The sequence below is a fragment of the Eublepharis macularius genome, chromosome 2 (genome assembly GCF_028583425.1).
Source record: "Eublepharis macularius isolate TG4126 chromosome 2, MPM_Emac_v1.0, whole genome shotgun sequence".
In the NCBI taxonomy this organism is placed as follows: Eukaryota; Metazoa; Chordata; class Lepidosauria; order Squamata; family Eublepharidae; genus Eublepharis; species Eublepharis macularius.
The window spans coordinates 5,168,644-5,190,699 of NC_072791.1; the positions used below are offsets into that span (position 1 = coordinate 5,168,644).

General features: G+C 46.2%; 1 protein-coding gene across 1 annotated transcript in view; it reads left to right on the forward strand.

Moving 5' to 3' along the window:
- The window catches only part of MAP4K5 (mitogen-activated protein kinase kinase kinase kinase 5), a 110,044-nt gene that overhangs the window by 22,759 nt on the left and 65,229 nt on the right, over positions 1-22,056 (forward strand). Inside the window, exon 3 of the mRNA XM_054970520.1 lies at positions 17,857-17,914. Coding sequence (XP_054826495.1) covers positions 17,857-17,914 — 58 coding nt within the window. The remainder of the gene's footprint in view (positions 1-17,856; positions 17,915-22,056) is intronic.

The following is a 22,056-nucleotide window of genomic DNA, read 5'->3' on the forward strand; positions in this document are numbered from 1 at the left end:
CTGGCTTCTCTCTTGGCTGATGCCTGGGCATCTCTTTGCACTGGGGCCAGGCCGAGCCGATGGATCAGAAGCCATGGCTGGGCCCATCCTGCTTTTGCAGGAGCCTAGGATGATTGCTGGGAGTCGGCAGCCAAAGTCAAACCCGCCGGATGATGTCAGGGGATGTGATTTTGGCTGCCACCTTTGAGCAGTCAGCGCAAAAAGATGCCCAAGCTCCGGCCCAAAAGATTTCCCAGCCTGGCCTCCAGCCTTGCTTAAGAGGCATCAGTTCTTTATTTAAAACATTTCTGTGCCACCTTTCCACCCTGATAGGGTCCCTAAGGTGGCGAGTATCACGAGTACTGGCACTTTAAAAAACCCCAAAACACACTCACCGTGAGTACCTTCTTTCAGTTCCCTCTGGCTCAAGATCTCCATTCCTTTGTGAAAACAGATTCCCTGGCCTCGCTGATCCAGGCTGCTATAAACTTGAGACTAGATTACTGCAATGCGTTCTCCGTGGAGCTTCCCTTTGAAACTACGGTTGGTTGACAGAGCAGCAGCGCACTTCTCGTAGGTTTGATTGGACTAGCCACATCATCGCAGCATTTGGCTGCCCTGGTTGGCAGTTTAAAGCGCCTTGAATCCTGTGGAGCAGGAGAAAAGTGGGATATAACTGTTTTGAATAAAGAAAGTAAGGTGACCTTTTGTTTCTGGGTCCAATTCAAAATGTAGCGCTTGACCTTTAAAGCGCTCCGGGGCCTGAGATGCACTTACTAAAATGTTTTATGTTCCCACATGAGCCTGGGCAGACCCGACAGCCTTCTCACCAATACCCGCTTCTGGTTCTTTCTCTAAGAGCCTCAGTCCTGACAAGAATGTTTTGCTCCTTCCATTCTACACTTTAGGGGAAAACCCAAAGCGTAATTTTTGAGAATAGCCCTCGGCTGGTTATTAGTTTTGCCCTGGCTCGTTTATTGTAATCTGTGAGGCCTTATTGATTGCATGTGGAATTTTATGTGTCGGGTCGAGTTTGAGATTTGGGGAAAAGTGGAACGAAGATAAATTAAGTAAATAAACTTTTAAAAAGTGGGTTGTTGTAGGAGCCAAAAGGAGCTGCATTGTTGGAACAGGAGCAGAGAAGGTCGGCCAAGCGGATCCAGGAAAGGCTAAGGAGATTTGGGGAGGGGGGTCAGTGTAGAAAAAAGATGACTGACAGCGAAATCCTAAACAGAGTTACTCCAGTCTAAGCCCGTTGAAGTCAATGGGCTTAGACAGGAGCAACTGCTCAAGATTTGTTTATAAAGAGCTAGAGAGAACTTCTCCCTGCTCCCAAAATATGAAAAGACTTTTCTCCTTTTCAAAGGAGGTGTGTTTGTCCCCCCTGCCCAGTGTAGGCTGGTAGATAATCCCTTCCTTATATTTGGGTTCAGATTCCCAGCCTGGAGGCCGTACTTGTGGTGAATGACGAGCTGCATGTACTTAGCGCACGGTTCAGATTGCAGGCAGCTGGTGCATTTAGGAAAAAAAGATGCGGTTAATATATTTTAGTGTTTTGCATTTTAATGCAGAGATGAGTTGCTGATCAGGATTATTCCTAATATCTTTTTTTTTTTTAAGTTGCGATCCGTTTATAAAAAGATTAGCAGTTGCCAGTTCACCTTTATGGTCCCAGTGCAGATTGTGTTTGAATTCTAAAGTAGATGAAATGGGCGGGTGCTTCTTGGCTGCATAAACTTAGTCTTGCCAATAAATACACAAGGGTACTTGGTGACAAAAAAGGCTACTTGCCTGCCTGCCCACATACATGTGTGTTGTTTTGTGGCTGTGTAAAGGGAGAAAAATGTCTTAACATTTTTAGTAGCTGTGTTGGTCTGCAGTTAAAGAGCAAGATCCAGGTCCAGTAGCACTTTAAAGTCCAACTAAATTTCCAAGGTATGAGCTTTCGAGAGTCAGAGCTCCCTTCAAATCTAGCTGGTCTTTAAGGTGCTACTGGACCCAAATCTTTTTAAAAGCTTCCCTGCCAGGTTGCTTAGAAAGAAGTTTGTACTCACACCAGATGATCAACCAGTTACCCCTTTGACAAACAGCTTTTTTAAGGGGATAAAAGGTAAAGGTGTGCAAGCATTGAGTCATTACTGACCCATGGGGGGACGTTGCATCATGACATTTTCTTGGCAGACTTTTTTGTTACGGGGTGGTTTGCCCTTGCCCTCCCTAGTCATCTACACTTTACCCCCAGGAAACTGGGTACTCATTTTACCAACTTCGGAAGGATGGAAGGCTGAGTCAACCTTGAGCCGGCTACCTGAACTCGGCTTCCGTCAGGATCGAACTCAGGTCGTGAACAGAGCTTCAGTACTGCAGCTTACCACTCTGTACCACAGGGCTGTTATTTTTTTTTATGGGGATGGGAGAATAAATTCCTGTGAATTGATTAACATCTGTGTCCAATTGAGCTTTATCACAGAACTCGTTCCTCATCCTGGGTGAGCATAATAGGTAGTTATGTAAAGGGCTGGGATTCGAATTGCCCTTCCCGCTGGCTCATTCTTTTGACTCTCAAGGAAAGTGGGCTGCTCTTCTGTAACGCCCTGCTGTCACCCAGCTGCCTGCTGGAACCTGCAATATGTTAGATCATATCTGGGTCAGGAATCACCAGAATATTTTGCTGGAGGCTTTTGCAGAAGGTCACCAATTGCTGCTTTTTTTTCCAAAAAAAAAGTCACGGTGTTAGGAAAGAAAATTTGATGCAGTAGCTCCTGTGCTGGGCTAATATACAGGAGACCAAAATCATGAAGGTTACAGTATTGGGGGGTAGACAATGGTGGGTATTGTGCAAATACACAAAATATGTAGTTTGACCCTTATGGTCCTGTTGTACAGAGAAGTTGCAAACCAAACAAGGGTTGGAGGAGGAGAAATTGCACACCTTGGATTTCAAAGATACCCTATAGGCTTGTGTATAGTTGATGCTTCGGTGCTAGGGAAGGGGTTGGGAATGGGGAGCACCGGGAGCCCTTTGGGGCATATGAGCTGCAGGGTTCAGAGGCCCTCTGCGGGAGGGCAATACTCAGAGGCGTGGTCAGTTCTTTGTACTCCCTTCTCATTCCTGGTGGACTTCATCCACTGGTTGGCTAAGCCACGTAATGATCCACAGTGCGGATATACCACACGCCCTCCTGATCCCCGCGTCGAGAAGGCACCTCCACAAGATGCTACGCCCAAGGCAGCTGTCTCTGTGCTGAAGATGGGAGTCTCAGGCGCTCTGGCAAAATCCGACGCTGGAAAGAAGCGAGATCAGCAACCACTTGCTCAGCAGCCACCAGCAAAGCAGCACTCCTGCCCGCTTCCCAAGTTCAGACATCCGGCGAATAGATGTAAGTCGTTGAGGGAGATGCCTCTGGTGGCACGGACGGCCCTGCTAAAACAGCACAAAGTGTGCCCCAAGTGTTGCAAGTCTCGGGAACACACAGCTGCAGGTTGCAAGGCTGGCGTCAAGTGTTATGTGTGCAGTAGCGACACGCACCCTACATCCAGACTCTGACCCAGAAGAGGCGTCCACATGTACCACCACAAACCAAGAGGCTGCATTGGGACATCCCCTTCCATGCAGGTGGCCTGAGGGCGACCATCAGCGTCCTGGTCCGGGTCCAAAAGCTCGTAGCGTTCCTCCTTGTGCTGTGATGGGCTGTCCGGATGTAGGAGGAAGTCAGGTCCCTTCAGCCTGGAGGACTCAGCCAGCTGGGAGGCAGGGGTAGACCGTGTTGCTTGGTCTGCCGGATTCTGATCTTTGGGAACAGGTCGCCACCGGCCAGGGTGTGAGGACCGCCAGATGTGTTCTACCCGGTTGCTGACATGCACATAGAACCCATGGCTTCGATTGTGTATGTACCCGAGTACTACTTTGCTGTCTGTATAGAAGGTCTTGTCATCAAAGCTAAGTACCATTTCTCTCCCTATCGCTTCTGCAAGCTCTTCAATGAGCACAGCACCGTAAAGTTCTAGCTTCTGTCCTTTGCATCTCCAGTTAAGCAGATCTCAGTTAAGCAGGGTCTCTGCTCTCTACCCAAGACTTTGGAGAGCAGCTGCCTTTGTAGGTATTGCCTGGCTAGACACTGCAGTGGTCTGACTCTAACTTCATATGTCCACATGCCCTTTCGAATGCTTTGGAAACCACTCTGGCTGGTGGTAACTATTGTGTAGTCTGCCTGAGAATCTCTCAGGCCTGATTCTTACTGCTCTTTATTCACCCATGGAACTGCCTTCGACTGAATCGGACCCTGGGTGTGTCGAGGTCAGTTACTGTGCACTCGAACTGGGAGCAGTCCAAGTCTTCTGCATCACCTACTGCCTGATTCTTAACTGGAGATGCAGAGGATTGAACCTGGGACCTTATGCATGCCAAGCAGAGACTCTTCCGCTGAGCCATAGCCCCTCCCGCTCATGTGGGAGCTCTGTCTTATGACCATAGACCTGGTTCCTATAGAGGTATGGGACCCACAGCTGCTGTCTTGCCTGTCATTTGTGAGAATGTAGCCTCAGCGTTGCACGTGAAATCCTGCAGTGAGTCTGATGGTGCGTGAGCATTTCTGAATCTTGGGCACCCAGAACTGGGGGGAGTTTTGTGCATCCAGTCCTCAAAGAGCACAGGGTAGCTTACACCTTCCCTTTGTGCTACACATCCTCTGTGCTAGCAAATTATTCTCTGGTGTGTTCATTCTTGGCACTCTTGCTCAATGGCTGGGTTAGTGTGTGTAGCATTCAGCAGGATGACCGGAAATGGCTGAGATGTTCTTCTTCTGCAAGTCCTGCACTCCTAAAAAAAACTCTCAAAGTTGCCTTTCAGGAGTACGAATAGAAGGGGTTACAGGCATTTTATTGCATTTTATTAGATTGGAGGGGAAATTGGGGTTTTTATTGTTTAAATGTTTTAATTATGCATTGTGAGCAACTGAGAAATATGCATTGTAAGCAACTGAGAAATATGCATTATGGAACATTGTGAGCAATTGGGAAAATATAACTGTTTTTGCTGAACAAATAGGAAGGAACCCTGTGTCTGAGTGAGGCCATTTGGGCTAGGCCAGGTTGGTGGGTGGCCACACCTCGAGTTCAGCCTAGGTCCGCTGCAGCCTGGCAGTGAGTCTGGAGTCACTGCTTCGCCAGGGTAGGCATGGTCAGGCAGGAGCAGAGCATTCAGGAGATGTGGATCTCAGACCCCTGGGTTCCTGGTGTCTGGCCTGGCCAGATCAGAGGCCTCGTTTTGTATGCTTGCTATAAGGGCTGAAATTGCCTGCTCCGTTTGCCTTTTGTGCCTGAGAAGGTTCTGGAACTGGTGTGCCCACAGACCTCAGGTGATGCCTGGACCTCATTAGTAGTTAAGTGGTTGGGTTGCAAATCAGCACTCTGCTGGTTCGAATCTCATTACTGCCATGAGTTCAGGAGGTAGCCTTGGGTAATCCACTCCTCTCCGCTCCAGCTGTATTGTGGGGATAACCACAACAACAACATTCAATTTATATACTGCCCTTCAGGACGACTTGATGCCCACTCAGAGCGGTTTACAAAGCGTGTTGTTATCCCCACAACAAAACACCCTGTGAGGTGGATGGGGCTGAGAGAGCTCTGAGAGAGCTGTGACTGACTCAAGGTCACCCAGCTGGCTTCAAGTGGAGGAGAGGGGAATCAAACCCAGCTCTCCAGATTAGAGTCCTGCTGCTCTTAACCACTACACCAAACTGACTTTGTTCAGTGCTCTGAATGGGGCACTAACCTGTTTAGAACATAAGTGGGTGACCCTGTTATTGAGTTTTGAACCCTGTTAGCATTACTTCGAAAGTGGCATAATTTTTGTCTGCCCAAGATTCTTTTCTGAGTTAAAGGGTAAAACCTCCCAAGTGCTGTAGCTCTTCCCGTGTGGATGAATGTCTCTCTTCATCAGTAATCCACAGTGGCTCACATTCCATCGTAGCCCAGCCAACAAGGAACTGCTTCCCCATGGAAGAAAGCCCGGCTGCTAGCCGAGCAGAGAGGCAGGATGCAGCCTGTTGAGTGGGGAAGGCATTGCCCCAAGCTAGTGCCTGGCAGTTGCTGCTGACCGGCAAGTTGCAGTGGAATTCAGACAGGACAGGGGGAACATGGGTCAGGATGGCTGAGGTCTTGGGGGGGGGGGGGTAGGTACACTGGATCTGGCATGGCTGTTGGCTCTCTATTGGGAACTGGCCAATCTGGCCACATGGATCAGTACCAGGTAACCCCTGGCTTAGAGTACTGAAATGCACTCTACATGAGTCTGCCCTTGAAAACAACTCAATAGACTCCAGGCGATACACAGCACTGTCGGTCATTTACAGTCAGACACTGTGGATTGCTAATAAAGGTATTTTCTTGTGTGGGTGTGCTTTAAAGTTTTGTTTATGAACCATATGCTTTGAAGCTTTTTGATATCCTTAGCATTGTTTGTTTGTTTGCAGTATGACATATGCGCCAATATGCTTAATTTTAATCCTCAAAGTGAATCTTTGGCAGGCATTTCTTTTTTTCAGATTTGTTATAAACATTTGAAGGTGGTGCAAATGTATGCAAACAGGATCGAGAAAAAGAAAGCCACCCCAAAGGCTCACCATTTAAAAAGAAGATCTACTTAAAATAAAGAATGCACCAAACGAATGTGCCTGGATGATTTAAATTAAACACAAGAAGGGCTTGTTTTAACCTGTCTGATGTCTGCTTGTGTAAATAAGGAATCAGAAAACAAACAGAAGGATACAGGAGGGATAGAAACAAGAACGTATCTCCATCCTCGCAGTGCAAGTTACTGACTGGTGTGGAGCAGCTGCCGCCATGAAATTTTAGTATCATCTTTATTACAGCACTTTAGTAATTTTAAATAGACCCACCCACCCCACACACACACATTTCCACCCTGATCAGCTGGTGTGTTGTGTTCATCTTGCGTTGTGTTTACACTTCTGTTGGAATTGCTTTTTGACAAAGGTAGTAAGAACGATCAAGTCTCTGCCCTTCAGGAATCCACGTTCTGCAAGCTGGTGGAGCTGAACATGTTCGTGGTGTTCCTCGTGCTTTGCATGCCAAAGGCCTCTGGTTCAGTCCCTGGCGTATCTATTTCTTCTTTTGTCTTTTAAAAAAAGGATCTAGGGAAATGTAGCTGGTTTGCAAAAGACTTTTTTCCTGTGGCCCAGGAGAGCCACAAGCAGTCCGAGGGGTCAGTGAAGGGATAAATGGGCGGGGTGCCCGTTTGATCTGCTTTTTGTATGACTCGAGCTTTTCTTTTTCTGTTCCTGATTCTTCCGAGCCTTTTTCCAAATTTGCAGAGAACTGTGTGTGAAGAGAAACACAGACGATATCTGTGTATAAAGAGCAGGAATCCTTTGGAGGCAAAATGTCCATGTTGTCTAGACATGTTTAAGCAGCAGGCTGTCTTCCATTGAAAGAATAAACTCCTGGATTAGCAAACTCCACTGTGAACTGTCCCTGGAAGCAGAGTGGGGCTCGTTCCTCAACATCTTTGCCCACGGATGGCTTCTTTCTGTTCTGACAAGTTTCGGGGCTGAGTTGTGACTGCTGCATTACAGTTTTGTGCTGATGCTGAATAAATTTTTAATTCAATTTTAGTTAACGAACACATTGAGCTTTGAAGTGCGTAACGAGTGGTAATTTTGACTACTTTATCTGCTTATGGGAGCCATTTGGAGAAAAAAATAGGATTTGCTCAAAACAGACAAGGAAATGAATAAACTCTTCTCCCAGATTTTGCACCACCCTGTAAGTGATTGTTTAGCCTTTCTGGCTGCTGTTTGTTCTTAGCTCAAGAAGAAAAACCTGTTCGGGGAGTGTGTGAATCTTACAGAAGTTCAGGAATTTAGTTCCTGTTTTTTTCTATCATATTAAAACCGTTCTGAGTTGCAGTTACTGTCTGTTGAGGCACAACCCCCCCCCCCCCTGCCCCAAGTTGGCACAACCCAGAAAATGTTTCTTTAATTTGCCTTGGAGATGGTCAACTAGCAGCTGGTGAGGCTGCATTCAGCTCCCCGTACCACTTTGTTTTCTGGTGGTCCTTCCAAATGCCAGTTGTGGTGCAATGCATCTGATTTCACTTACACGGAGAAGCAGGCATGAGCCTGCACCTGGATTTTGCACCAGTGTTTGTATTTCTGTCTTACATACTCAGCCAAAAGATGAACGCCAACAGCAAACCTGTCTCTTGTGGGGGATGTTTTGAGAAGCGCACAAGTCGTTCCACCCCTCCTTTCGAGACCCCTTACCAACTGAGCCCACCTGCACAGTTCCTTACTCTGTAGTGTTATTGTGGAGTGTTGCCCTCTGAGAGTGGAGGCAGATTGTTCTAGCCCCCAGAGACTGTTCCTGCTTTCAGATGGACAAGGTTTGTGAATCTGGGCCTCTGCCCTCCGTGGCAGTGGGGTTCGGACGGCGTGTTGCTCTGGGCTGTTGGGAGGATTACAAAGAGGTTTGAACGTGAACATTTGAATGTGTTAGTGCGGTTTATGGTCTATTCTCAGATTTTGTTTTGATCAGTACGACTACGGGGATGGAGAACGCCTTCAAGACAGGTATTTTTGGTTATAGCGATATTTAGAAATGTGCAGAACATGGGTCAAATTGATTGACTTATGTCGAATGTATATTGTGTTTATAGTTATATTTAGAAATGTGTAGAATATGAGTCAAATTGATTGACTTTGTTATAAAGATAAGAGATATAAGAGGAAGTAAAGAGTAACATATAGAGTATAAGTTAAATTGGTTGACTTATAAATGTATTCATCACTTATGAGTACTCAAGATATGTATAGGGAGGGATAAATTTTGTCCCGCATTGATGACATTAGAATGAATAAGTTAGAGTACAGGATATTGAGAATATTACCAGTATTATTACTATTGAATAACATGCCAGGAATGTATTAGTTAGTTGATAAGTGAAGGGAAATTGACTTAGCACTGTGTTATAATAGACTAGCTTAGAAGAGTGTGAAAGTATATGTTTAATTGACAAAATAAGTTGAAATGAGTAGGGGAAGAATAGACAAAGGGTTGGAAAACTGTTGGAAGTCAACAAACGGGGGGGGAAGGGAGGGGGTTAGAACTGGAATATTAAAGTAATTTGATTGTTATAAATGACCAAATATTTCTAATTCCAATAAAAATTAAAAAAAAAAAAAGAGAGAACGCCTTCAAGACATCACCGACTTACGGCAACCCCTGCCGCGGTTTCATGAGAACAGATTTACAGAGGTGGTTTGCCATTGCCTGCCTCTGCGACCTTGATTTTCATTTGAGGTCTCCCATCCAATTCCTAACCAAGGCCGGCCCTGCTTAGTCTTGCCGGGACTATTCAGGTCAGGGTGATCAGTAAGGACCACCTGGAAATTCCCCTACCCATGCTCATTTCTGCTCTAATCAAGCTGCATTGTATCACCCTACCTTTACATCCTGACATCTTTCTTCGCTACGCTTCTCCCCTCTCATCAATCTGCATTGTACCTTTACATCCGGATGCCCCTCCCCTTGTAACACCCCACCCACCTTTGACTGAGGTATAAAGGCTCAGGGATCTCCATTCCTACTCAAGTCTGAAGAAGGGAGCTTTGCCTCTCGAAAACTTACACCCTGAAAATCTTGTTGTTCTCTGAGGTGCCCCTGGACTCAAATCCTGCTGTTCTACTGCAGACCAACTGGGAATTCCCTGGGAATCCCCCTCCTCATTTAGAAGCTGTTTTAATGCCTTTTTGGATTGTGCAGCTTTATTCTTTCAGTAGCTCAATGAAAAAAGTTTTATTTAACTGCCTCTCTATATGGAGGCTCTCTTTAGTCACCATAGCCAGTAGCCACTCATGGGCCTTTCCTCCCAGGATCTGTCTCATTTCACATGGAACTGCCTTATACTGAGTCATCAGGGTCAGTATTCTCTACTCAGACAGGCAGCAGATCTTCAGGGTCTCGGCTTGAGATCTTTCACATCTCCTGTGGCTCAGTCCTTTTTAACGGGAGATGCCGGGGATTGAACCTGGGTCCTTCTGAATGCAGGGCAGAGGCGCCTCCACTGAGCCACAGTCCCTCTTCTTCTTAAGCCATCCGTGCTCGTGACCATCACTGTCATTGAGTGATATGCTTGTGTCTGATAGAAGAAATGTTGGACTGTGTTCTTATTTTTTCTTTTATTTCTATCTATCCCTTTTTCCTGCAAGTTTTGGATTTCTCACCCGCTGCCCCTGAAAAGTAGCCTGAATGGCGGTTCTGAGAGACGGATCTCTTCAATGGCTGGAGTCTGTAAAGTCTCTGTTTCGGTGATGTTTTCTGCCCCCGCCACTATAATGGAGCCTGTCACGGCGGTCTCTCTCCGAGCTCAAGCTGGGCAAGTGCACAGAATCCACAATCGCCTGGGGCCTTTTCAAAAAATGAAGAGGCTCTGAAAGCTACAAAAGGCCTGCAGAGTTAGTCCACCCCCTTCCACCCCAGCAGCCAGAGCTGATTTTAAATCCGCTCAATTGTGTGGGCACCAAGTTCCCAATGAAATGGAATGGCAGGGGGTGGTAGTTTATCACAGACTATTCCGGCGGCCGCCAATCCTGGGGCGCAACATCTACTCTGTGCCTTTAATTTTGCAGCACGAGCGCTCAAGCTGTTGGCTGGCTGGCAGTCCAGGGCACCGAGCAGCTGGGCATGTGGAAAGCAGGGTGCCATGGCAGGATTGGGGGTGGGAGTCTGGAAGAAAGCAGCACCTGAGAGCCTCGGAAGGAGCTTCAGAGCAGAGGCAAAGGCAGCCTGCAGTCCGACCAGAGGAGGCTGGGTGTGGGGAAGCAGCAGGCAAGGGAACTGGCAGTCTGGGAGGGCATGGAAGTGTCTAAAGGAAGCTGCCCAAATAAGCCATTTGTAGTCAGACAGGAGCCCGTGGGCTGCCAGAACGTGTGGAGCTCCATGGAGTAACATAGAATCATAGGGTTAGAAGGGATCTCCAGGGTCATCTAGTCCAACCCCCGGGTTCAGGGCCATCTAGTTCAAAATACAGCCCTTCACTCAGCATCCTTTTTTTTTTGGATTAAATATTTAAATTTATTTAAAAAGAAAATATATAACAGGAAAAAGTGCATAAGAACTTATATAAGCCTTATATTTGAGTTTAAATTAGGCTAATAAAAAGATACATTCAGAGTAAATAACAGCACAACTAAATTATGTAATAGCTCTCATTCCCTCTCCTAAGTTGCTTATACCCAAATTTTAGGATCAACAATTTTTGATCAATCATTTTTCCTGCGTTTTATCTTTGTATCATATTACCTTAATTTGTCTAATTTTTAACCTAAGTAGTTGAAGAAATCTTCCCATTTTTTCCAAAATTCCGCTATTGGTTTATTGTGCACATAAGTTAATTTGGCCATTGATGCGTATTCATAAATCTTCTCTATCCACTCTGGCGTGTCAGGGCACAATTCTGCTTTCCATTTTGCTGCATGTAGTACTCTTGCTGCTGTCACCATGTACCGAAAAAGGTCTCTCTGTTCTTTTGTTACAGTATTTGGTAGAATTATTAATAGCACATTTTTTGGATTTAGCTCAAACTTAAGCTTGAGAATCTTCTGCATCTCTTCATGTATCTTTATCCCATATCTTTGTGCTTTCTTACATGTCCACCACATACGATAAAATATTGCATCCGTGCATTGACATTTCTAACACTGCCCACACCTTCACTCAACATCCTTGAGGAACTGGGTCAATATGTTGGTCTCATTTGTCCCAAGTGAACCGGTCCTTTTTGGAAAAAAAACTTTTATTAATACAATAATACATTCATAACATGATAAGAACAAGAATAACTACAAGAACAAGAACATTAACAACTAAGGTGAAGTGCTATAGCCATTAACAACCATACATCTGATAACTGTTTTCTCAAGAAGAGTCAAACTAAGGTCCATAAAGTCGGTATTCAGCGTAGCTCCTATGAATTATCTAAATAAAGGCTGATCAAGAAGAACTGAAAGTCCAGACCGGTCCTTCTGATAGACCGAATAAGTTTGCATGACACCAACTTCTTCAATAATAACAAGAACATTCGATTTATATACTGTCCTTCAGGACAACTTAATGCCCACTCAGCGGTTTACAAAGTATGTTATCATTATCCCCACAACAACAAACACCCTGTGAGGTGGGTGGGGCTGAGAGAGCTCTGAGAGAGCTGTGACTGAGCCAAGATCACCCAGATGGCTTCAAGTGGAGGAGTGAGAAATTAAACCTCTAATCTCCAGATTAGAGTCCCACGCTCTTAACCCCTACACCAAACTGTACCTCAATTCCAGTGTAATAAAAGTTTCTACTAATAGTTAGATAATTCCATATTATATGTATAATTCATCAGTGCACCTCTAAGTCTCAGGTCAAGGAACGTTTGCTCTTGCAGAGGAAGTGGCTTCCGTACAGGGCCATGTCATGGGAAGGGGAGAACGGGGCGCACTCTACAGAGATCCAGTGGAGCTTGGGGCAGTCTGATATCTGTTCACATCATTTCAGAACTAATACTGACATTTTTTTCTTCCGTGACTCATGAAATCATTTATATGGGATGGCATTATGCGTGTCTGTGTGTGGGGGAGGACATGTTTCAAGTGTGTACGGGATCAAGAGATCTGTTTGAACACGGGCCTTGTACTGAATCAACTAAAGCTTTAATGCGCTGGTACACCAAGCGTGTTCCAGAAAGCCTCGGCATTTCTTGAAAGTTTATCTGGTTCAACGATCAGAGTATCAACAATGGAGGAAAAGCTTCCTCGATGTACAGCTGGCCTACTCCGCACACTCTTTTCCCTGCAGTGTGACGCTTCAGGAGGGTCTTCTACAGTGGGACGGTGACGGCCTCTAACAGGCCTGGCTTCATGCACCCCTCCATGAACTTCATACGTCCCCATGAACTTACCTCAGAATCCCCTGCTGTGCTTAAGTGTTTCCAGGAATCCCAGGTGGAAAGAATTCCTTGAAGGTAGAAAATCTGCAACCAGTGTAAGCTTGCTGTTTCAAAAATGCAACAGAGCTGTAGAGCCAGCCACCCACCGTCCTTTCCTCTTTCTCCCTTTTTTAAGTAAACTTTTTATTATTTCCCCCCTGCTTTGTCGCTTGCAAAGGACTGAATGTACCCTGCTTTGGCACAGATGTCGTGTGTTTCCTGCAGGCAAGGAAGGGAAGCAGCTGCCTCCCTGCATTTGGGGCGACCCCCCTGTCCTTTCACCTTCTTGGGCTGTCAGGGAGGCAGCCTGGGCTTGGGAGACTCCGAAAGTGGCTAAAGTAGCAGAAGGGGGTGGGCAAAGCCCCCTCCGCTGCCCGGTTTTTCAGCAGTTAGCTCTAAGAGCAGCGATGCAGTAGCAGGGTTGTGAACTGCTGTCGGAAGTGTTTACAATATAAATCTAAGTGTGGGGATTACTTTAAATGGGGGGTGTGGATTTGGAAACAAGTGGCTTCTATCCATTGTGAAAAAGGATGTCCAAGACAGGCTGCAGTCTTAGAAACTTTGCAGATTGGGGGGCCATGGGGAAAGTTCCCACTCATCCATATCCCCCCCCCTCCTTAGGGGCTTGACTTTGCCCCCTCCCCCCACGCACACTTTATTTTTTCCCTTTCACTGATGCTCAGTTATGCTTAACATCTGTGCTTTCTAAAGCATACTTAGCCCTTATCAGGCTATTACAGTGGGAGGAAAGTAAAGGTAAAGGTAAGTCCCCTGTGCAAGCACCAAGTCGTTAATGACTCATGGGGGGGGGCATCACATCACGACGTTTTCTTGGCAGACTTTTTGTTATGGGGTGGTTTGCCATTGCCTTCCCCAGTACTGCTTCTCTATTTCAGTTTACAGGCGAGTGCTTTATTGCCTATTCTCCCCCCCCCACACACACACACACACGAAACCACCTACCTTGGCTGTAATGGGGCCTGTTTTGTTCCTCCCCTGACAGGCGCTTCCCCATCAACCTTGCTATTAAAAGGGGCACTTGGGAACTGACTCAGATTTTCAGTGCATGGATGTACTTCTCGTGTGGTGAGATCTCTGCTTCAATTTTTGTGTGTAGCATTTTAAGCATGTCTTTGGGTTATGCGTTGTCAAGTTGTTTCCAACTCACAGCAACACTGTGAATTAACAACCTCAAAAACATCCTATTATTAGCAGCCGTGCTCATATCTTGCAAACGGGAGGCTGTGGCTTCCTTTATTGAGTCCGGCCATCTCATTTGGGTCTTCCTCTTTTTCTGCTCTCACCTTTCCAAGCATTATTGACTTTTCCACTGAGGCTTGTGACCAAAGTACAATAGCCTCAGTTTTGTCATTTTAGCTTCTAGGGAGAATTCAGGCTTGATGTGATCTAATACCCACTTATTTGTCTTTTTGGCTGTCCATGGTAACCATAAAACTCTCCTCCAACACCACATTTCAAATGGGTCAATTTTCCTCCTATCCGCTTTCTTCATTGTCCGGCTTTCACATCAATACATAGTAATAGGGAATACAGTCAAAAGCTTTGCTGTCATCTATAAAATACAGGTGTGCTCCATTAACCATCGTAAATTTGCAATACAATCTCTAGTGCCTTTTCCTTTTCAGAATCCCACTTGAACATCTGGCATTTCTAGTTCCATATATGCTAAGAGTCTTTCTTGTAGAATTTTGAGCATCACTTTGCTTGCTGTAAGGATGCCAAGCAGCTCTCAAAAGTCTTTGCTTCAGGTAGTAAAAGTTCTTTATTGAAAAACTGCCAGTCTTGTACACTCATGCCGTCTTTGCCAGGAATGATGGTTACAGGCAAGCATCAAACATATATAGTGCTTTCAAAGCGCGGGCAGTTTCTTACCTCCTCCCCTTTCTCTAACGGCCAGCTAAGCAGGAAAGTAGCAGAGATGATGTAGGAGCCTCCAAGGTCATCCAGCTGCCTCTTCCCAGCGGAGGAGAGAGGACCCAGAGAAGCTCACAGATAATAGTTGGAATGTGTTCCTCCCGTGCATAGTTTCATGGAGCAGAATAACTTCAATACGTAACCATAACATACCGCATGAGCACATAGCAAGAGCAGGCCAGGTATGACAGATGATAAGCACCTGACATTTGCATGGGAAATTAACGCTATAGTCTGATAGTTGCTGCATTCTTTGGCATCCCCTTTTTTTAGAAGTGGAATGTAGATTGAGTGTTTCCAGTCTGTGGGCCATTGGTTTGTTCTCCATATTTGTTGACGTATTCTTGTTAAGATTTTGATGGAGTCAGTTTCTTGAAATAGCTCTATTGATATCTATCTAGTCCAAGCGATTTGTTCCGTTTCTCATTTTAAAATTTCAAGCTGACTTGGTTTCATACTTTTTGAACTCCGTGTTCTTATTGTTGGGAGTTGGCAAGATCTAAATTCAGTCACTATTGGGTTAATGCATTTGTTTTGATCGCATGAGACCTAACCTGGAAGTGGAACCTTGGCTTAGAGTCAGTCCTGGTTAGAAGCCATAAAAGGGTTAATCACCAGCAGGTGTGTGTGAGACGCTGAAGCAGATGCAGACGCGCAGCGCTGCTACTGTATAGCCTCGTTACTTTATCTATTAGCTGTATGTATGACTTGACTGTTTATTGATTTACCTAATATACTGATATAAAAACTTTATTTCCTCTCATAACAAACGGCTCAGCTTTCCATGCCTCAACCTTTTATCCCACACTTATTAAGGGTGTCTCACAGCTTTGGACTTTCATTTTGCACCTGTTCACATCGGCAACTCGACATCTTTTCAGCTTTAACCCAGTCCCGTCATTAAGAGCAGCACCATTCATACTTATCCTCTGCTCTTCCCCAGTAGCCAGTTGAGTGCCATCCAACCTAGGGGTCCTGTCTTCCAGCACTCTATCTTCTTTCATTTTGAGTTGTCTCATGATAGGGTTTTTGAGGTAGATGAGGATCAGAAGTGGTTGAACACGGACTTCTTTTGTGTAATACTAACCTGGGTTAGCTGAAGTGTTTGTGAAAGATCCACCGCCAGTGTCACCTTCCACTAATGCTGCTGCCCGGTTGCTGTCCTTCAAGAATTCATCCACCTCATCACCGTTGGAACCATCAGTTTTCTTCTGCTGGTGTGACCGTTGATTCCTGAAGGGGGTGGATGCCTCTTAGTCTGGTGTCTCGGCACTGACCATTCCTCCTTGAGTGACTCCACGAGGAGTTTAGACTCTTGATTGAGTCTGCGCTTCTGATGGTAGTGCTCTCAGCTTCCCCGATGCACTCAAACCCACTCACCATGTGTATCCAAGGTGGGGATTTTAAACATAGGATTCAGAAATGTGAGTTATTTGAGCTTTTAAATCAGGGCATTTAAAATATCTTCCAAATCGGATCTGAGTATCGTAATGTCTACTGAAAACCTCTCGCTGGGATGGTTTAACTGGGATGAAGCGATAGGGAGTGGGCTTCAGGTTCACACGCTTCATCTCCCCCCGTACAAGTTCTGCCCACCATCCATAACTGTGGTTAAGCACAAGCATTAACCACGATTAACGCTGACTAGACTTCTTCCTTGACTGGAGTTTCAAAGCTGTAGCAAGCTTTGGTGAGCAAGTAACCTAGCTAGTCTGATCCTCAGTTAACGTTGGTGCCGATGTAGGAATTAACTACATAAAGCTAGCAAAGGAAAGAGCAGGGGAATTTGCATTGGAGAACAGGAGAGGTGGGGGAGGAAGAGCTTCATCTTGCGGTTTGTTCTCAATCCCATAACTGCAGTTTAAGATTGTCCCTTTTGCATCAACCCAATTTCATTCATGTGTTGGAGAGCTGTAGAAATCTATCAACGCATCTATCCAATGAAGGGGGCTTGACTCTTGAAAGCTTATACCTTAGAAATCTTGTTGGTCTTTAAGGCGCTACCGTTCTCGATTCCGGCTTTTCTGCTGCCGACCAAGCAACCGTTTCTGACGTATTCAGTGCAGCTGTATCAGAATGCAGACAGAGTCAAGCTTGAATTTAGCATTTGCTGCTGTGTGGTCTCAAGGTAGTGTTTGCCATTTAATAAACATAGATGGTAATGGTTGTTGTGGGTTTTCCGGGCTGTATTGCCGTGGTCTTGGCATTGTAGTTCCTGACGTTTCGCCAGCAGCTGTGACTGGCATCTTCAGAGGTGTAGCACCAAAAGACAGAGATCTCTCAGTGTCACAGTGTGGGAAAGATGTTGGCAGGTCATTTTTATCTACTCAGGAGGGGTGGGGTTGAGCTGAGTCATCCTGTAAGAGTTTCCCAGGGTGTGGAATGCTAATGGTGTAAGGCTTCACTGTATCCTGAGGAGGTTAAGAATGAACAGAGCATGATTTCCAGTTCTGAAAAACACCAGGCTAACAAAACACTCTATACCCGACAATAGCCCTGCAGAGAAGATTAGCACATCAAGCACCAACCCATATGCAAAAGAACCTCATGTGACACTGTGACACTGAGTGATCTCTGTCTTTTGGTGCTACACCTCTGAAGATGCCAGCCACAACTGCTGGCGAAACGTCAGGAACTACAATGCCAAGACCACGGCTATACAGCCCGGAAAATCCACAACCACCATCGTTCTCCGGCCGTGAAAGCCTTCGACAATATATGGATGGTAATGTTTCTTCCTGTTCTCATTGTGGTCTGATGGGCTTTCTATGTGCTTGTTTCGGACGACCGATGGTTTGTGAATCACAGTTCAAGAGCTGCTATTTTGCAGGAATGACTTCAAAATGGCAAGCCCGTCAAAGACCGTGTATGAGGACGCAGGCAAGTCCCTGGTTAATGTGACGCTGTGATCCGTTTACATTTCTTGAGTTTTTTTTTCCTTTTCCCCCTAGGCCAGAAACGTGCACACGGGAGAGTTGGCTGCAGTAAAAATTATTAAGCTGGAACCAGGTAAGTGCTTTCCTGTTTTCTTGCTTCTGCCAGACCGAGGTGTGTTTTTATTTATTTATTTATTTATTATGTTAGATTTTTAGTCCGCCCTCCCCGCCAGGCAGGCTCAGGGCGGAGTACAACATTTCAGTGTACATAAATACAGTTAAAAACAGATAAAAGAGTATATAAGAAAACAGTATACAAATAACATTCAATACAAAAAACATTAAAACCACTTTATACAATACAGCTTCTCTTCAGATGGCGGTGATAAAATACTGCTTTTCAAGCCCTGGCTCACATGTAGGGTGGTGGACAGATCTTTAGTGTGGCCAGTGGGGGCCCAAGCTAGCCTCCACCATATGCCTGGCGGAACATCTCTGTCTTACAGGCCCGGCGGAAAGATAATAAATCCCGCTGGGCCCTGGTTTCCTCAGACAGAGAGTTCCAAGGCCAGTCTAAATCTCTGCTGTTTCGGTGCCTGAGCTGTTTCCAGTCAGCATAGACAAGATCGAGCTAGATGGATCCATCCGTGGTTGGTGGCGGTCGGTCTCCTTTTTATCCCTGCCTTTCTCCAAGCAGATGAAGGCAGCAGACATGATCCTGCTGCTTTATCTTCACAACAGCCCTGTGAGACAGGTTAGAGTGCGAGAGAGAGGGACTGGCCCAGAGTCACCCAGTGAGCTTCAAGATCTAAACGCAGCACTCCCGCGTCCTCCTCCAGCACTCCAGGCACTGCGCTGCGTGTGTCCACTCGGCTTCAAAGTGTCAGTTTACTCTTTTTTTTTTAATTGCTATCTATTGGACCGATCAAAAAGAAAATGGAAAAGATTCAGAACTTGGGTTCAGTCCTGGTTCAGCTGAAGTACTAATATAAATAGGTTACTTCTGCAGAGTGCTTTCCCCACCTCACTGAGAGCCAGGCTACAAGAGACGAATTAAACGAGGGCGTGCACGTGAAGGGAATCGCAGTGTTAGCTGGGAAGCTTTAAAAGAGATCGGCTTTGTCAATTTCCCCTCTCTGCAGAGCCAGAGAGATGACTGCTCAGAGGGTTTGTTAATTTCCTTTTTGCCTCTGGAAGGCTCTGTCAGTCTCACCTCCCCTTCTAGGAGGCGAAGAGGAAATTAACAAACACTCTGATCAGCCATCTCCCTGGCTCTATAGAGAGGGGAAATTGACAAAGCCTTCCGATCTCTCTTAAAACCCAGCCTCCTGGTTAACATTGTGACTCCCTTCATGTGCTCCTCCTCGAGTAATTCTTCTCTTGTAGCTTAGCTCTGAGCAACCCCAAGTAGCCAACACATACCAGAGGTTTAGGGGAAAGGGCAGATCAGGGGACACGAGGAAAGGATTGTCCCCCCTGTGCATCTCACTGCACTGCACAGCTGCTGGTGCACTGTGGCCACGGTCCCAATTGCTGTCCCCTCCCCCGGTTGCTTTTGAGGGTATTTTAAGAAGCACATTTGGTCACTGATCTCCAGCGCAGTGTGTGGTTTGGCCCTCAGAGGGACCCTTAGCCTGACTCTGCGTAAGGGGCATTGAAGTTCTGCTCTAACCAGCCTTGGTGCAAGAATCTCCGTTGTGAGAAACTTCCTCTGGCCGACAAGGTCTTCATGAGAGCAGGCAGCATCTCCTTCTGAAGGTACCTTCATTGCAGACGAGTTGTTTCCCTCTTTCCAAACTTTCCATACAGTGTAGCATTGGGGGGGGGATTGTTCCTTCCTCAGTGGCCAACCTGCAAACCAGCAGCTCCTTGGAGAAATTTCTATAGAAGGCTGCGCTGGGGAATGCTTAAGGCGTTTGTTCTCAGGGCTGTACACTACCCAGAGCTGCCTTGCCATGTGATCGCTTGAGATGGTAGAGATGGGGTGGGGGGGGAGCAAATAGTACATGCAGGGGGTAACTCTGTCTTTTGGTCCCCACCCCCCAGTCAGAAACCAAAACAACTGACCAGTGACTGTCTTCACTCCCTCTTAGACATTCCCAGAGCTGTAGCTGGATAAAATAAATAAAACCAGGGCCTGGAGAGAGACAAGCTTGTCTGCCTCCTGACAGTCCCTGGGCTCCTGAACTGACTTTGCTGTCTGGTATTTGAGCTTCTCGTTCAGCTTTTGTCGGACTTTCCTGCCACCACCACTATTTATGAGTTTCCGGGAGGTGTGCTGAGCCACGGCTGGCTTGCTAGGGCTTAGCTAAGGAGCCTCGGCCTTTGGGTGTGTGAGGCAGCTGGAGAAAGGAGGGCCTTCCTGGCGCTGATGGATAGCCTCAGCACATCACTTGTCAGATTTGGATCTTGTCAGATTTGCATCAGTTTGTGGCTTCCCGGTGTACTTCCTTTGAGAAAGGAAGCCCTGTGCCTTCACAACGACCTTTGGTGCTAACCTATAAAGATCTATGCAGACTGGGTCTAGCATATCTGCAGGACTGCCCCTCCCTATATATACGCAGAGGACACTTCGTTCTACACACAAAAAATTTCTGGTGTTCCCCGGTCCTAGGGAGGCTCACCTGGCCTCGACCAGAGCCAGGGCCTTTTCGGTCCTGGCACCAGCCTGGTGGAACTCTCTGTCTGATGAAACCAGGGCCCGGCAGGATTTATTATCTTTCCGCCGGGCCTGTAACACAGAGATGTTCCGCCAGGCATATGGCGGAGGCTAGGCTGGATCCCCGCTGGCCATACTTGACTTGACTTGAAAATATCTGTCCCCTATATATATATCAATAGATACGGATAGATGGGCCATGTCTGAAATGAAGTAACTCTTCCATCGCCATCTGAGAAGAAGTTTTTATTGTATGTAGTGTTTTAAATTTTATTGTAATGTTTTATCTGCTTTTATGTTTTTTTAATGTAAATTAAAATGTGCTCCTCCCTGAGCCCGCTCGGTGGGGAGGGCGGACGAAAAATCTAATATAATAAATAATAGTAATAATAACAACAACAACAAAGCGTGATTGTCCCCCAGTTGTTGGTATTTTATTTAGAATGAGAATCTGCCCCCTCCCAAAGTTTTGACTGGATAACAAAAGCAAACTCCACCCCACTCCCTGCAGAAGAGAATAACATTGAATCCAAGTAAACACAGTTTCCCCCATCCTTTTTTCCCTTAATCCCGAGTTCCCATGCCCAGTTTAAGCAATGGATTTTCCCACTGCTTCTCGGAAGAGCTGAGAATTGGCCTTTAGCAGCCTTACAAAGGAAGGCGCTTCAATAACTGGGGCAGCGGCAGAAAGTACTTTGCACCCTTGCCGTCTGCCCCTGATGAATAGATGGTGCTGTTAAGATGGTATCCTTAGTGCGTCTCAGTGGCCACAAAAAGGCACGTGGAGAAAGCTATGAGAGTGCCAAGCAACTTCATAGCTGCTTTTGTGTAGGGGCGGTTAGATGCTCGCTGGAGAGAAAGGAGACTAAACCTCCTTCCAGGCCACTCCAAAGATAATTTCTTGAGCGCAGATGGACACCACAAACGGGGAGCGTAGCTGGGGGTGGCACTGGTCCCTTCAGGATACTTGAGGTGGCTACCCTGAATTTTGAGTATTTAAAAGAGAATCTCTAGTCTAGGAAAATCACACCAGAAGAGCAACTGTTCTGGATCACAGCAGAGGCCTGTCTGTTTCATACAGTAGCCAACAATAAGCCCCTGCAAGGCCTACAAAGGCCACAGGAGCCCGTGGTTGCCCTGGCCCAGCACTGATGTTCAGAGGGTTGCTGGCTTTGAAAATGGAAGTTCCATCACAGCTCAGAGCCGTGAATTTGTCTAATCCCCTTTTAACGCCGTCTACACTGGCAGCCATCGCTGCACCCCAGCGCCATGAGCCACACGCGTTTGAGTGAAGGACTTGTTCCTTTTCTCTCTCCTGGCAGCTCGACCCAGTTACTCTTATAGAAATCTACTTGGCCTTGCCATTCAGGAATGGATGTGAAGGTACTGAGGGACAGACGTTTAAAAGAAGCACTTCAAAAGAAGAATTAAAAGCTATTATTGTTTTATTAAAATAACCTTTTGATTTGAACATTTGTGCTGTCGGCACCAGAGAGGCCCTGCTGGACCTAGCCAAACTCTGCCCAGTTCTGGGAGGGCACAGGCCTGGGCCCAGTCGTTTGCTCCCAGCATTTAGTAGTAAGGCCAGTAACCAGTAAGGCCAGCAAGAAAAGAAT